The sequence below is a fragment of the Dipteris shenzhenensis genome, chromosome 1 (assembly GCF_047967505.1).
Source record: "Dipteris shenzhenensis isolate YYH24624 ecotype China chromosome 1, Dip_SZ_1.0, whole genome shotgun sequence".
Classification (NCBI taxonomy): Eukaryota; Viridiplantae; Streptophyta; class Polypodiopsida; order Gleicheniales; family Dipteridaceae; genus Dipteris; species Dipteris shenzhenensis.
Genome location: NC_141596.1, coordinates 44,534,111 through 44,547,769, shown reverse-complemented (window position 1 = coordinate 44,547,769; position 13,659 = coordinate 44,534,111). Strand labels below are relative to the sequence as shown.

The following is a 13,659-nucleotide window of genomic DNA, read 5'->3' as shown; positions in this document are numbered from 1 at the left end:
TCCATCTGAGTGACTGGACCCATTTCTCTTCTCGGTGGGTCCAACTCCATCCAACGACTAAGGAGAGACAAGATGAGCTCGTCTAAGAGAAAAGAAAGAAAGAAAGAAAGATGTATTACCATCTTCGAGAGGCCTCACGAGCCTATGAGACAAAGTACAATCACAAAGATAACCCATACAAGCCACTATGGGCTGAAGTAGAGGGCTCGCTAAGGCCCTCTTCTGAGTAATATGAGAGAGAGAGAAGAAAAAGAAAAAGAAAAGTTGTACTAACGTCCCCGAGAGGCCTCACGGGCCTAGGGGACAAAGTACAAAGTACACCGAAAAGGAAAACTCATATAGGCCTCAACGGGCTAGAGCAAAGGGCGCGCTTCACTAGCTCGAGCAAAATCAAGTATAAACCAAATACTACTACTACTACTACTACGAAATACTAATTAAAGTAGGCTCAGAGTTTGGACTCAAAAACCGATCGTGCTGACGACGAAAATATCTCGGATCTGCATCTATTGGGTTGTCTCACACTCAGGCGACGGGGGAGGGCGTGGTCTCCTCGATATCTGAACCCGCTGGGCTATGTTCAAAGTGACCCCTCGTCTCAGGCGGTCTCCCTTGAGGAAAGCTCTGATAGGTTGGATCTCAAAAGAGTGTGATGTAGTAGCTCTCCGTGTCAGGGGTGGTCTCTGCGTCCTTCTCTCGGTGATCCCAATTGCCCACACATCAGCTAGTTCCTCCTCCTCCACCCCACTATGTCTTGGAGCTGACTCAAATGCATAAAAGTCTGTGACGCGTTGCTGTGCCCGGCCAACCTCTGTATTCTGTGGTCTGGTCGCCTCCTGCTACTCTCTAATCTATCATAGTAGAGTCTCCCTGTGTCGGTGCATCTCAAGCAGAAAGAGGCCAATGCACACACACACACACGCACACACACAGAGAGAGAGAGAGAGAGAGAGAGAGAGAGAGATTAACGTCCTCGGAAGACCTCGTGGGTCAATGGGACAGAGTGATACAAAAAAGATCTCATACAAGCCTCTATGGGCTGGGGCAAGGGGGTGAGCTAAATCCCCTGCCAAGTACTAATCTAGTGTCTAAATAGAATAGAATAGAGACAAAATCAGAATCTGAATCAAGAGTTAGGAGTGTCCAGATCAAGCCAGGTCAAGTCTCTCCGCTGGGCCATGAAGATGTCGCGAATCTATAACTGTCGGGCTATCTCGCGTCTAGGTGGTGGCCGCGGTCGCCTCGATCTCAGTACCCGTCGGCTACGTCGATCGTGATCCCTCGTCTCTAGCTTTGGCGGTCCCCTACGAGAGAGAGAGAGAGAGAGAGAGAGAGAGAGAGAGAGAGAGAGAGAGAGTTTATTAAAGTCTTCCGAAGACGGATGGGTGGAGGCACAAATGAGTTGTGAGGGTGGAGCTACTAAACGAGCATCCACACCAATGCAGTACTAAGTACAACATAGTCATGTCGGTGGTCGACTACATATCAATATCAACATCATCATCATCATTATCATCACCAGAACATCAGGGTGGAGAGAGAGAGAGAGAGAGAGAGAGAGAGGACCCACATGACACATGCCGCCACAAAGCATTCCATCAAAGGTTAGGGATTGGAGGTTTTGGCATCCCCATGATAACGATGTGAAAGGTAAAGAACATTTGTATAAAGGTGTTTACATACACACTCCGAATGGAGAGGTGTCAAAGGATAGAGGGAAAAGCACGGGACAAAGGGGAGCTAAACTATAGCCAACTATTTCGAGTCCAAGACTCAACGGGGCCCTATCTAGAGTTTTCTAATAGGTAGGGGATTTCGACAATTTTGTTTCAAAATGTGTTTCATTCAATTCAATATATATGGCGCAAGTACCTTATGCAACTAACTTTGCTCATGCTTGCTTTATGTGTAGGTAGGTTGGGCACTAGTCCAAGTGTTGCACTCAGATATCAAGAAGTCAGTGCAGCAACAATAAACTGTTTCCAAGGTGGTGAGATGGTACAGTAACACGAAAGCCCCACACTGCACCCAGAAATCAAGTAGTCAGGGCACCAACAATTAATTGTTTCCAAGGTGGTGAGATGGTACGGTAACATGAAAGCCCCACAGTGCAGCCATTGTGGATGGATAGAAGACAGCCCCACAGTGCAGCCACTGTGGATGGATAGAAGACAATCATACAAGTTTAGATACTGTATCAAATAAAGTCATCCTGAAGAAAAGTAGGTGTGGAGAGTGGGGGGGAACAATTGAACAGAGAACGGTCCACCTTGAGGAAGACAAGGGTCAAGGATTAAAACACCTAGCAAAGGAAGATTAGGAACAATCGGCATTAGTTCACAATCAGAGTCACAGGGAGAGGAGGGCTCATAACAGCTGATATCACCACTTTTAGATGGATGCAAAGCAGAGTTCCCTTGGGTTCTCCAGCCTTGGACAGAGCTTCATGGAGCTAGAAGGATTCCAAAAGGTGGAAAAGAAATGCCAGACTCAAGGGAGCGGGAGTGATTGAATCTTCCCAAGGGACACATGGGCATCTACTGGGTTTAGGGTATCCAAGATCAAGAAGAGAGACCAATTCTCATACATTCTTTCCGCGATTCTATAGAGATGGGACAGGGTTGCACAGTAAGAAACCTTACTCCTCAGGTATCATTATGGTCTTGGGCAGACAGGAGGCTATTGGTAGCTCTCTGGCTGCAACTCCTTAGTCGAGCCTTTCCTCAGAGCTTTAGACATCCTGAAGCAAATCATCACAGGAACTTTTGCCAACTAAATCTATCATTTCTGTGTGTACATAACTTGATGAGAAGGGGCACTTTTTTTTGGGAGGGGGAGAGGGGGAGGGGGAGGGAAGGGGGGAGAGAGATGATTTTAACGCTCTTTCCAAGTATAGATAAGCGATATGGAGGTCATCTCCATTAGTTGGACATAGCAGAAAAGTAAAAGACTTCATTTCCCCCTTTAAATGACCTTCCTAATTCACCAAAAAAAAAAGGATCATACTGGTTAAAATCAAACTCTATGAAATGTAGGTCTAAGGTCTCAGCATAGATGCAGTACAAGATATATGCTCCCAATCATGCACAAACAATGGCATGCATAACCTTAAACCCTTTGGTGACTAAGATTTTATGCTCTTTCCACGTATAGGTAAGGGGTATGGAGGTCGTCTCCATTATATGGTCATACCACAAAAGTGTATGACTTAATTTTTTCTTTTAAATGGCCTTCTAATTCAGGAAAATCAAAAGGATCACTGGTTGTGTGATTGTAAAACCAAACAGTAAACCAAATGTAGGTCCCAAGGTCTCAGATTAGAAGCAGTACAAGATATATAGCTCCCAATCGTGCAAAAAAGATGACATGCATAAGCGTAAACCCTTTTGTACCTAGAACCCTTCTCAAGGAATACCTATGTCTCCAGCGCATTCTCAAAAGTTCCAACCTATTTCAAAGGAAGAATGAAAGGAGCTCTTTTCTGATTGTTATTTTGTTCCACACAAAACTTCACAAACATTAGGAACACAAGCATTTCAAGTGAAGATTGCATCCACATACAGGACCATAATGCTGTCGATGTACAAGTGATGGCAATGAATGAAAATCTGCATCCAATACTGCAATCACCTTCTGGAATGTAACTGATGCAAACAACCAAGGCAAAAGTAACATTTTTAAAAAAATAACAAGTAACAACAGATTTCCAATAAAATAACTCAGTGCCATATAGTAGGACCAAGCAGATACGATAAACTCCTTATCTCACAAATTCATGTCATATATATTCATGTAAAGTTCAAGTTCTTTGTAGCCGTAAACCTTATGAATAACAACTACATTGAAATTCAAACACATTAGTGACGTCCAATTTCCACAAAATGCATTGCACTTCCACGTGACCTTTACTCGTTCTGTGGTAAAAAACATGAATTTTGCCATGGGGAATCTCGCAAACACTTAAACAGCCATCGCTAGCCACCTCCCCTTTGCAGTTCTACCCTATTACACTGAATCTAACTTACACACAAATCTTTTTAAAATATGGGCCAAAAGATGTCAGTCATCCCCACAGATGTAGTAAAAATGATCCAAACCTGTGTCGGCTGCATCAATGAACCTTATACCATAACTATAGTGTGGGTTACTAGATAAGGAATCATGTTTTATGGGGTGGCATCAACTTTGTGGCAACTCAAATTGTTTGGCCATCAACGTAGCAAGGCATACCCATTCAGCTCCGAATCTTACCTGGTATCGAAGCAGTAAATGCACCTTCAGAAGTAGCTCTGCAGTTATTGCTACGGGCATTTCAGTTCGCACACTTGTCATACACTTTATATTTTTTACAGAGAAAAGGAACTTCTATTAATGCTTAAAATCCGACCATACAAATTAGCAAAACCGGAAAGGTGCCAATCGTGGCCAAAAACAAAAACGGGCTGATGTTGCTAGAGATCCCAGCTCATTGCCTAGGGATTCTCTGTAACAGGGGCTAACAACCACTGTGGTGGACTATACAGCCAGCGAATCCCTCGCGGCATGAGCTCATAAAATACACCTGCAGGCCAAGCCTTGCAGAAACGTGCCCGGCTATCGTCGGTAGCTCGAGAACCTGGAACGCCGCGCTCCCAAATGGACCACAACGAATAAATGATATCCTGCCAAATGGCAACCAGCATAGCCGTCAGAGGAACATGGTGCTGGCCCATAACCCAACTGCAACGGGCCACCTAGATGTTCCAAGCACTGATGCTGGCCACCGTCTCCCAGACACTATCCTCTCTCCCCACTGAGGGGGATGGTGAGAAGGGGGGGGGGGGGGGAGTAGCCAAGTGAAGTTCAATGCTATGAATGCTCCGACCCTGTATCCAGTAAGCTGGCGAGACCGTGCCCCCCCTCTGTAAGCCAAGTTGCCATACCCCACGTGAAATCTCTCTGCATGCTCTGAAGCTGTGCCACAATCCAAAGCGCTCCGAGCCAGATCCTCTGAGCTACTAGGCAGCTCCATAAGCAGTGAGGAATAGTCTCCATAGCTCCGACTGTACTCTCTGAGAGACCAACTCTGACTGACCATAACCACTCTCCGGGCTCCCACTGTATCTCGCTGAGAGGGCATCCTTCCCATAACCATAGTCTCCAGCGGGGGACATCTAGGTCTGTGATGCAAGAAGGGTCCATCAACCACTCCTTGCCCAAACGTCCCACTACTCTGACCCTCTGCCAACCCACTTGGCCTAATACTCCGTTCATCTCCTGATCCCCTGTGATCCAAGGCTGCAGTATTTTGCCCAGTCCCACATCATAGAACTGCACGCTCGTGGGAGCTGGCGGCTGTGGGCATAGCTGAATCCTCAGAGGTACACCCGTCCTAGAGAGCTGTCCTAGCCAGTGTGCCGGAGTGAAAACCTGCAGTCCCACCCTCCAAGAGTCCGGAATAGCTGCCTCTATCTCCACCATCCTCTGGCCGGCCCCTCTCAGATGAGAAAGGACCTCCAATCGTGTCTCTGCCTTTGCAAGGAGTCTAGACCATGTCCGCAGCAGGGAGCAAGCAGGGCTGCTGTCCCACTGTGCCCAGCCAATGTGTAGCCGCTGCCCTAGCATCAAACTATCCTCGTCTTTGACCTCCGGGTGCGAGATAAGCGACTAGCGTGCAAACTCCTCCGCGTACCAGGGGCTAACTCGGATGAGACCTGTTGAGATCCGCAACCAGACCCTCAAGAGACTCCTCATCGGGGGTGAGCCCTTCCCCATGAGAGGGGCCTCCGAAAAGATCCACCTGTGGGACGGCTGCCACTGACCACCTGTGCGGGGGGTGTTGCTCAAGAGACCGCGCTGCAGGAGAAGTTTCCAAGGCTCCATGCTTGGAGTGAGACCCCTAACTATCAACTTGCCCAACAGGGCTCTGTCTGCATCTCTGGATCTATAATACCCAAGCCTCCCTGTGCCTGTGATAGTATCACTGTCTGCCACGCAACTCTAGCTTTGGTGTTGCGAGTGCCATCTGATCCTGCCCAAAGGAAGTTACACACCAAGCGTCTCAACTGTCCCATGCAATCCCTGTGAAAACACCAGCAAGAGGCTGTATACCAGACTGTGGCCAACAGGACCTGGTTCGCCACCAAGACCCAGCCTGCCAAAGAGAGTTTGGCAGAGCTCTAATAAAGAAGCTTGTGCCTCACGCTCTCAAGGACCGGGGTTATCTACTGCTCTGCGGAGATGTCAATGCCCACACGACATCCCAAGTACTACCTCGTCGACTGGCCACTCGGAATCCACCTAAAGCCTACCAATGCACCCCACCGAAGAATCTCCTAGGACTCCTCAGTCATCACTCAAAGAAAACCGACTCATTTGCCCCAGTTGATCCTTGCCCCTAAGGCGGTGCAATAAACCTCAAGAGCCCCCTAACCGCATCCACGCTCTCCTCTGAACCCTCCACATACAAGGCCATATCATCTACGAACTCCAAGTCCAAAAGCTCCTCCTCCTGTCTGATCGGTAGCCTCATCCCTTTGAGGCCAACCGTCTGCGACCTCATGAAATAGCCCAACACCTCCACGACAAAGAAAAAGAGGAAGGGAGCCAGTGGGAGGCCTGTTTCATGGAGCGGGTGAGCGGGAAGGCCTCCCCAGTGAACCCACCAATCAACATCTGACTGGAGCTCCCTGCATACAAGCCGGAGACCCCTCTGATCCACCTCTCTGAGAAGCCTAATTTCTGTATCGTGCCCTCCAAGAAGGACCACTCTACCCGATTGTAGGCCTTCTCAAAATCCACTAGTAGGAGCGCAAGGGGTTGCGCCTCGTCCCTGCCTCAATCCAACGCCCCCCAAAAGGTAAAGATGTTGTCAAGGATGCTACGCTCCTGCACAAAACCTGTCTGCAAGTCGTGGATGATGTCGACTAGATGGGGTCGTAGCCGCAAACTCAAGACCTTGGCTAAGATCTTGTATGCACTGTCTAGCAGAGTGATCGGTCTCCACTGTCGAAGGTCCGAGTGGTCCCCTCCCTTCGGGATCAAACAAATCCAGCCTCTGCTTAGGGACAGTGGGAGTGCTCTTGAGTCAAAGATCTCTTGAAAGGCCAGCCGAAGAGAGGTGCACAAAGGTCCAAAAGCTTCTGAAGAAGACCAGGGACAGCCCATCCTCCCCTGGGCACTTCTGAGTCGGAAGTGCCCTGAGAGCTTCCCGAAGCTCTTCATCTGTGAAGGGAGAATCCAACTAGCTGCTCATACCCTGAGAGACCACAGCTGGGACATGCTCCCATACCACCTCATGGGCCTCTCACACCTGGCGGGACTCCTCAGCCTGAAACAGCTGTGGATAGAAATCCGAAGCCTACTCCATAATCTCATGAGGGTCCGAAACCATCCTGCCGCTAGCGTCTCTCAGTTTCTGCAACTGGGCACCTGCCGACCTAGGCCCTGTGGCCTGAAAGAACTGGCGGCTCATCCTATCCCCGTGCTGTACCCAACGGACACGAGCGGAATGGTAAGAATACTCAGCCCTCCTCAACTCCGTGTCCTGAAGCTCCAGATGTGCACACTCATCTCTGTCAGCAAGCCACTAGGACTCCGTGTCCTGTTCCCTGAGACGCTCAATGGAGGCTAAGTCACGCCTCAAATCTCTCTCTCTCTCTCCTGAAGGGAAAAACGACGGCGGACAGCCTAGGTGCAGAGCTCCTCACTGCTCCTCTGAATCGCCTCGGCTGTCTAGGATGCCCAGCCACCCTTCGGGGTGTCCAATGGCTGCTGTCAAATCTCCGATATGACCTGCTGCACCTCCTCCTGCATCAATGCATCTGGGATGCGACCCCCCCCCCCAAACAATTCCCTATGGAAGGAAGAATAGATCTCTTCTCCTTCGAAGGCCCCGAAAAGCGGAGCGTCACTAGGAATCGTGGCACGTGATGAGTCGAATCCATGTCCTCGACTATGAAGCCATGGTACCAAGGAAGGAGATAGACGACATGAGGGCCTAGTAGGATAGGGCTCTGCTCGACAAGGGAGGCCATGGTGTCGAGGGAGTTCAGCTGCATGAGGAAGACTCCTCTCCCATAGATAATGACCTCTTGGATGGGGTCAACAGACCCTAGGGCTAAGCTCGCCTGAAGCCAATCCCTGACCTATTTCCTTGACGAGGTGAGCCCAACAATGCGACCCACCAAGGCCCTGTCCTGCAAAGCATGTCACGGGGGCGTGAAATTCCAAGTACTTTAATGTACAACAAGACCATGACAACTTCTATTAAGTATTAAAGAAAAACCGTTAGAGCAAGCTCCATATGGGATACATAATCCAATGCACGAAAAGCTCAAGAGCCAAAAAGAAAGGATTGAGGCTGATAGTAACAACTTTGGTTTTAAAAGTCCAAGTGTGGGCTTAATAATGTGTAATTAAACGCGGCATGGTGCCTAGCACATAATAATTAACCCCTAGGCCCAAAGGCATTCCAAGGAATTAAAAGAGTAGTTGTTGGAAAATGATGATGTGGCATTTTTAAAGGGCCCCCTAGAGGGCCATGTACTTTCAGTGGCCCCCCCTAGAGTTCTAGGTGGCTCTAGTGCCTTCTACATGCTCCTTTGCCATTCCTGGACCTTCTTGGGCCTTCTAAACTTCACGTGTGGTTTTCTCTCTCGTCTTCTCCCTTTGTTGAGATTTTGGACTGGTTTTTCAGCCTCCTTCAGCTGAATTCCGTTTTTCTTCATAACTCCTCACCCATCTGGATTCCTCGACTTCCGTTTAGCCCCTCTGCCTCCCCTTCGCAGTGATATGCTTTTCCCTCCATGCGTTTGGTAGAACGGGCAGAGCTGAGCACTTCTTTTGCTGGTCGAATTTGCAAAAGTGGCTTTTTATGGACCTTTCTACTTCTACCGCCTCCTGGGCCTCTCCACTTACAAAGCTACAGCTTTCTGTTGAATTTCACGTGGTCCCACGCGCTGGTTGACTGGTTTTTCTCAGTTTTGGAGGACTTTCCGGCGATGAAACTTCTCCAAAACCTTCTCAATGCATTCCTCTCTGAAGCACGCTTCTTTTGAGCCCAAGAACTCCCACTTCTTCGCCACAGAAGTGCTTCTTTTCACATTTTTCAATGGAATTCTTGCTGGTCGGCTCTTGTAAATGCTCTTTCTTCATGTCTTTACACTCTTTGGCTGAGAATGCAATTAGGCATTGGCTACTACGTCCTCTTGGCGATTGAGGACTTAGTTCGAGTTTTCAGGGCTTGGTGAGTTGTGATTTTGCTGCTGCAATTTCTTTTTGCCATAAGCTATTGGTTGGCTCCATGTGCCGCCTCTTTCTTGGCTCACAGGTGCCCAAGCAGTGCTACATGAGTCATTCTTTGGTTGGGTGCTTTGCTGATTTTACTTTGGAGCTTTGAAAAGCTTTGTGAATGCCATCTAGAAACCACTCAAAGAGAGTGCAGCTGGGGTGCAGTGTGATTGCATCTGGACAGCCAATGGAATTGCACTCGAAAAAGAGAATGCCTTTGGGTTGACCCTATGGGTTAGGTGCACTTATGTGATGGTGTTCTATGCTTGAAAGCCTTGCGAAGGCTTAGTGAATTGGGGTTGCGTGCTCAATTGCAAGGAAGGTCTCCCAGATGCAACTTGTAATCATTTCACTGTGAAAGAACTGGATGAACTTCTGGTCCCAGAGCCGATTTTGGCACACAGAGATAGAAAGCTCAAGGGTAAAATTATCCGTCGCTACTTGGTAAAGTTTCAAAATTACCCATCACTTGATGCGAAATGGATGGAGGAAGGTGAACTGGCAGATTCACCTAGGATATTGCAGCTTTACCTTGATGCTTTCCAATTAGAGCCGACTGCGGTCTGGGCTCCTACAGGTAGTTCAGCAGAGCGTCTGGAGCATTACCTGGTGTTCGAGAGGGGGGTAGCACCTCCACTCCCTCCGTACAGACGGGCTCACCGTGATTTCATGAGATCGCTTGATGACACCGTGTGTTTCATCCGAGATTCTGAGCTGACAGTATTTCTGCAGTGAGACTACATGATATTGATGCATCTTGACTATTGATCGTCGAGGATCACATAGATTTTGAGCAGTGTATATGGAGGGATGCGTGTCTCTCCTAGCCATATTTTCACTGTCTCTGTATACTAAAGCTGCGGATTTCTTGTATACTCTTTCATGCTATATTTCATGCTCACTCCTGTGTTTTGGAGCAGCAAACTGTGCTTTGTTGTTTCAAGAGAGGGGTATGTCACGGGGGGGTGAAATTCTAAGTACTTTAATGTACTACAAGACCGTGACAACTTTGGTTTTAAAAGTCCAAGCGTGGGCTTAATAATGTGTAATTAAACGCAGCATGGTGCCTAGCACATAAGCGTAATTAATCCCTAGGCCCAAAGGCATTCCAAGGAATTAAAAGAGTGGTTGTTGGAAAATGATGATGTGGCATTTTTAATGGGCCCCTAGAGGGCCATGTACCTTCAGTGGCCCCCCCTAGAGTTCCAGGTGGCTCTAGTGCCTTCTACATGCTCCTTTGCCATTCTTGGACCTTCCTGGGCCTTCTAAACTTCACATGTGTGGTTTTCTCTCTCATCTTCTCCCTTTGTTGAGATTTTTGGACTGGTTTTTCAGCCTCCTTCAACTGAATTCCGTTTTTCTTGATAACTCCTCACCCATTTGGATTCCTCAACTTCCGTTTAGCCCGATGGCTTCCCCTCTGCCTCCCGTTCGTAGTGATATGCTTTTCCCTCCGTGCGTTTGGTAGAACGGGCAGAGCTGAGCACTTCTTTTGCTGGTCGAATTTGCAAAAGTGGCTTCTTCTGGACCTTTTTGCTTCTACCGCCTCCTGGGCCTCTCCTCTTGCAAAGCTACAGCTTTCTGTTGAATTTCGAGTGGTCCCACCCGCTGGTTGACTGGTTTTTCTCAGTTTTGGAGGACTTTTCGGCGATGAAACTTCTCCAAAACCTTCTCAATGCATTCCTCTCTGAAGCACGCTTCTTTTGAGCCCAAGAACTCCCACTTCTTCACGACAGAAGTGCTTCTTTTCACATTTTTCAGTGGAATTCTTGCTGGTCGGCTCTTGTAAATGCTCTTTCTTCATGCCTTTGCACTCCTCTTTGGCTGAGAATGCAATTAGGCATTGGCTACTACGTCCTCTTGGCGATTGAGGACTTAGTTCGAGTTTTCAGGACTTGGTGAGTTGTGATTTTGCTGCTGCAATTTCTTTTTGCCATAAGCTATTGGTTGGTTTCGCATGCCGCCTCTTTCTTGGCTCACAGGTGCCCAAGCAGTGCTACATGAGTCATTCTTTGGTTGGGTACTTTGCTGATTTTATTTTGGAGCTTTGAAAAGCTTTGTGAATGCCATCTGGAAACCACTCAAAGAGAGTGCAGCTGGGGTGCAGTGTGATTGCATCTGGATAGCCAATGGAATTGCACTCAGAAAAGAGAATGCCTTTGGGTTGAGCCTATGGGTTAAGTGCACTTATCTGATGGTGTTCTATGCTTGAAAGCCTTGCGAAGGCTTAGTGAATTGGGGCTGCGTGCTCAGTTGCACGGAAGGTCTCCCAGATGCAAATTGTAATCATTTCACTGTGAAATATAAAAAAATTCCGAAAGGGGCGCCACGGTGTTTGGGGCCAATCGGGTGCACTTGTCTATGTTTGTTGAGCAGGGGCATTCTAGCCTCCATCCCTTTTTCAGTGGTTTTGTTTGTGAACAAATGTGTAAATGCCAAATGGTGATCATGCAATGGTTAATGGTTGTGATATATGCTTTGTGAGCTGTAAATAAGTGCTGAAGTGATTAAAGGTTTAGTTCCACTACCCTCTGAGTGATTAGAGGCCGGTTTCAAAGGCTCTACTTCAAACTTGACCTGCTGCTTGTCTTGTGGAGAGAGCTTAATCTTAACCAAAGTGGGGTTTGAAGGTGCTGCCATGTGAGCCCTTCTTGCCAGACCAAGGGTTGTTGTCAAGGTCAGTTCTCCCGAGAAACAAACACGAAGAGCTGCGTCTTTATTTTGCACACACCCCCCGAATTATTCTCGACTCAAAGCTCCACGCTTGATGAGATGACACCATTTTCAGGCTACAACTCATTTTTTGGTCAAAGATTACGAGGACGAACAGGGCCTCTACCATTGTAGACAGGATCACATGCGCTTACAGCAGTGCATAGAAAGGACAAAGCTAGTCCTATATTCTCAAAAGGCTCCAAACCTGCTAGAGACTTGCACAGAGCCTACAAACTCGCGTCCCATCACAGCACCTTCATAGCAGCATCACTGTGCGAAGCGAGTTCATGATGGCATTCGATGCCAACAATACAACACCAAGACTCCCAATGGGACCCCAATTGGGCCCACAAAGAGCTCATTTCCGTATGGCAGATGGTGGGACAGTCACATTTCCTCATTTAGCATCATTGACACGATTCCTTCAAGACCAGCAGACATTCTATATAAGTGTTTTTCAGTTTAGTTTCCATTAGACCCCTTGGGGGGTGCTAGACACCTCTACTTCCCCAATGCGGGGTTTTAGTCTTATGGGACTCTTTAGACTTCCTCAGTCGCCCCTTACTCCATCCCCCCCCCCCCCGGGGAAAAAAAAAAACACGAATCAGCCCCTTCTCCTCCTAGCCCCTTGCCTTCGTTAAGTTCCTGAAATAGCAGCCTATTCTGAAGGAAAAGAGAGAGAGCAAGAGAGTGTTGAACGTAAGTTGCAATAGATGAAGTAAATAAAACAAAAGCAGGGGAAAGGTTTTGTCTAAGTGACAAAACCTTATCCTTCACTAACCCTAGTTAGTGAACTAACTGGGGTCAAGGGGAAAAAACTCTAAAGAGGGAAAAGTGCCCCTAACCTACTTATTACATTGCATTGGTCGCTGCTAGAATATAATAATAATTCTAACACCCCCCTGCAGTGCCAATGTCATGTTCAAGGAAATGATACATTGTCATGTGTTGACACAGAGATCATACTGATCTCTCCTGCATGCAACTTCTCTTTGACATAGTGATAGTGAACCTCAATGTGCTTCGTGCGAGCATGAAACACAAGATTCTTTGCCACTGCTATAGCACTCTGACTATCAGTGAGAATCGAAGAAGGACCCTCCGACCACTGTAGATTGTTTCTTGCTCAACCAAGAAATGCAAGCATGTCCTAGAAAGAAACAATTCCCACTGGTGGACTGCCTAGTATCATAGTCTCCATCCCAATCTGAGTCACTGTAAGCATGCATTTGCAAGTCACCCCCCCTAGGAAACATCAAGCCAAAAGACTTTGTACCTTGCAAGTAACGGACGATGCGTTTTTCAGCCTGCCAATGCATAATCTTTGGGCTGTGCATATACCTACTCACCTGAGAAACTGAAAACTTAATATCAGGTCGTGTATTGCAGAGATAAATGAGGCATCCGACAGCCTGGCTATAGAGTGTGACATCAATTGATTCACCTGCATCATGCATTGTAAGCTTCAACCCCGGCTCCATGGGAGTAGACATAGGCTTGCAATCATGCATGTTGAATCTGTCCAAGAGCTCTTGAACATACTTGGACTGAGACATAACAATGCCATGTTTCTCTTGAATAAACTGGATCCCCAAAAAGAAATGTAACAAGCCCAAGTCTTTGACATATCAAATGTAGCTTTCAATTGGACTTTGAAATCTGCAATTACTTCCT

At 47.5% G+C, this 13,659-nt stretch overlaps 1 protein-coding gene across 1 annotated transcript in view; it reads right to left on the bottom strand.

Moving 5' to 3' along the window:
- SFR6 (sensitive to freezing 6) overlaps positions 1-13,659 on the bottom strand; it is a 196,533-nt gene that overhangs the window by 77,988 nt on the left and 104,886 nt on the right. The window contains exon 10 of the mRNA XM_087375370.1: positions 3,562-3,644. Within this exon, the coding sequence (XP_087231496.1) occupies positions 3,562-3,644 (83 nt within the window). The remainder of the gene's footprint in view (positions 1-3,561; positions 3,645-13,659) is intronic.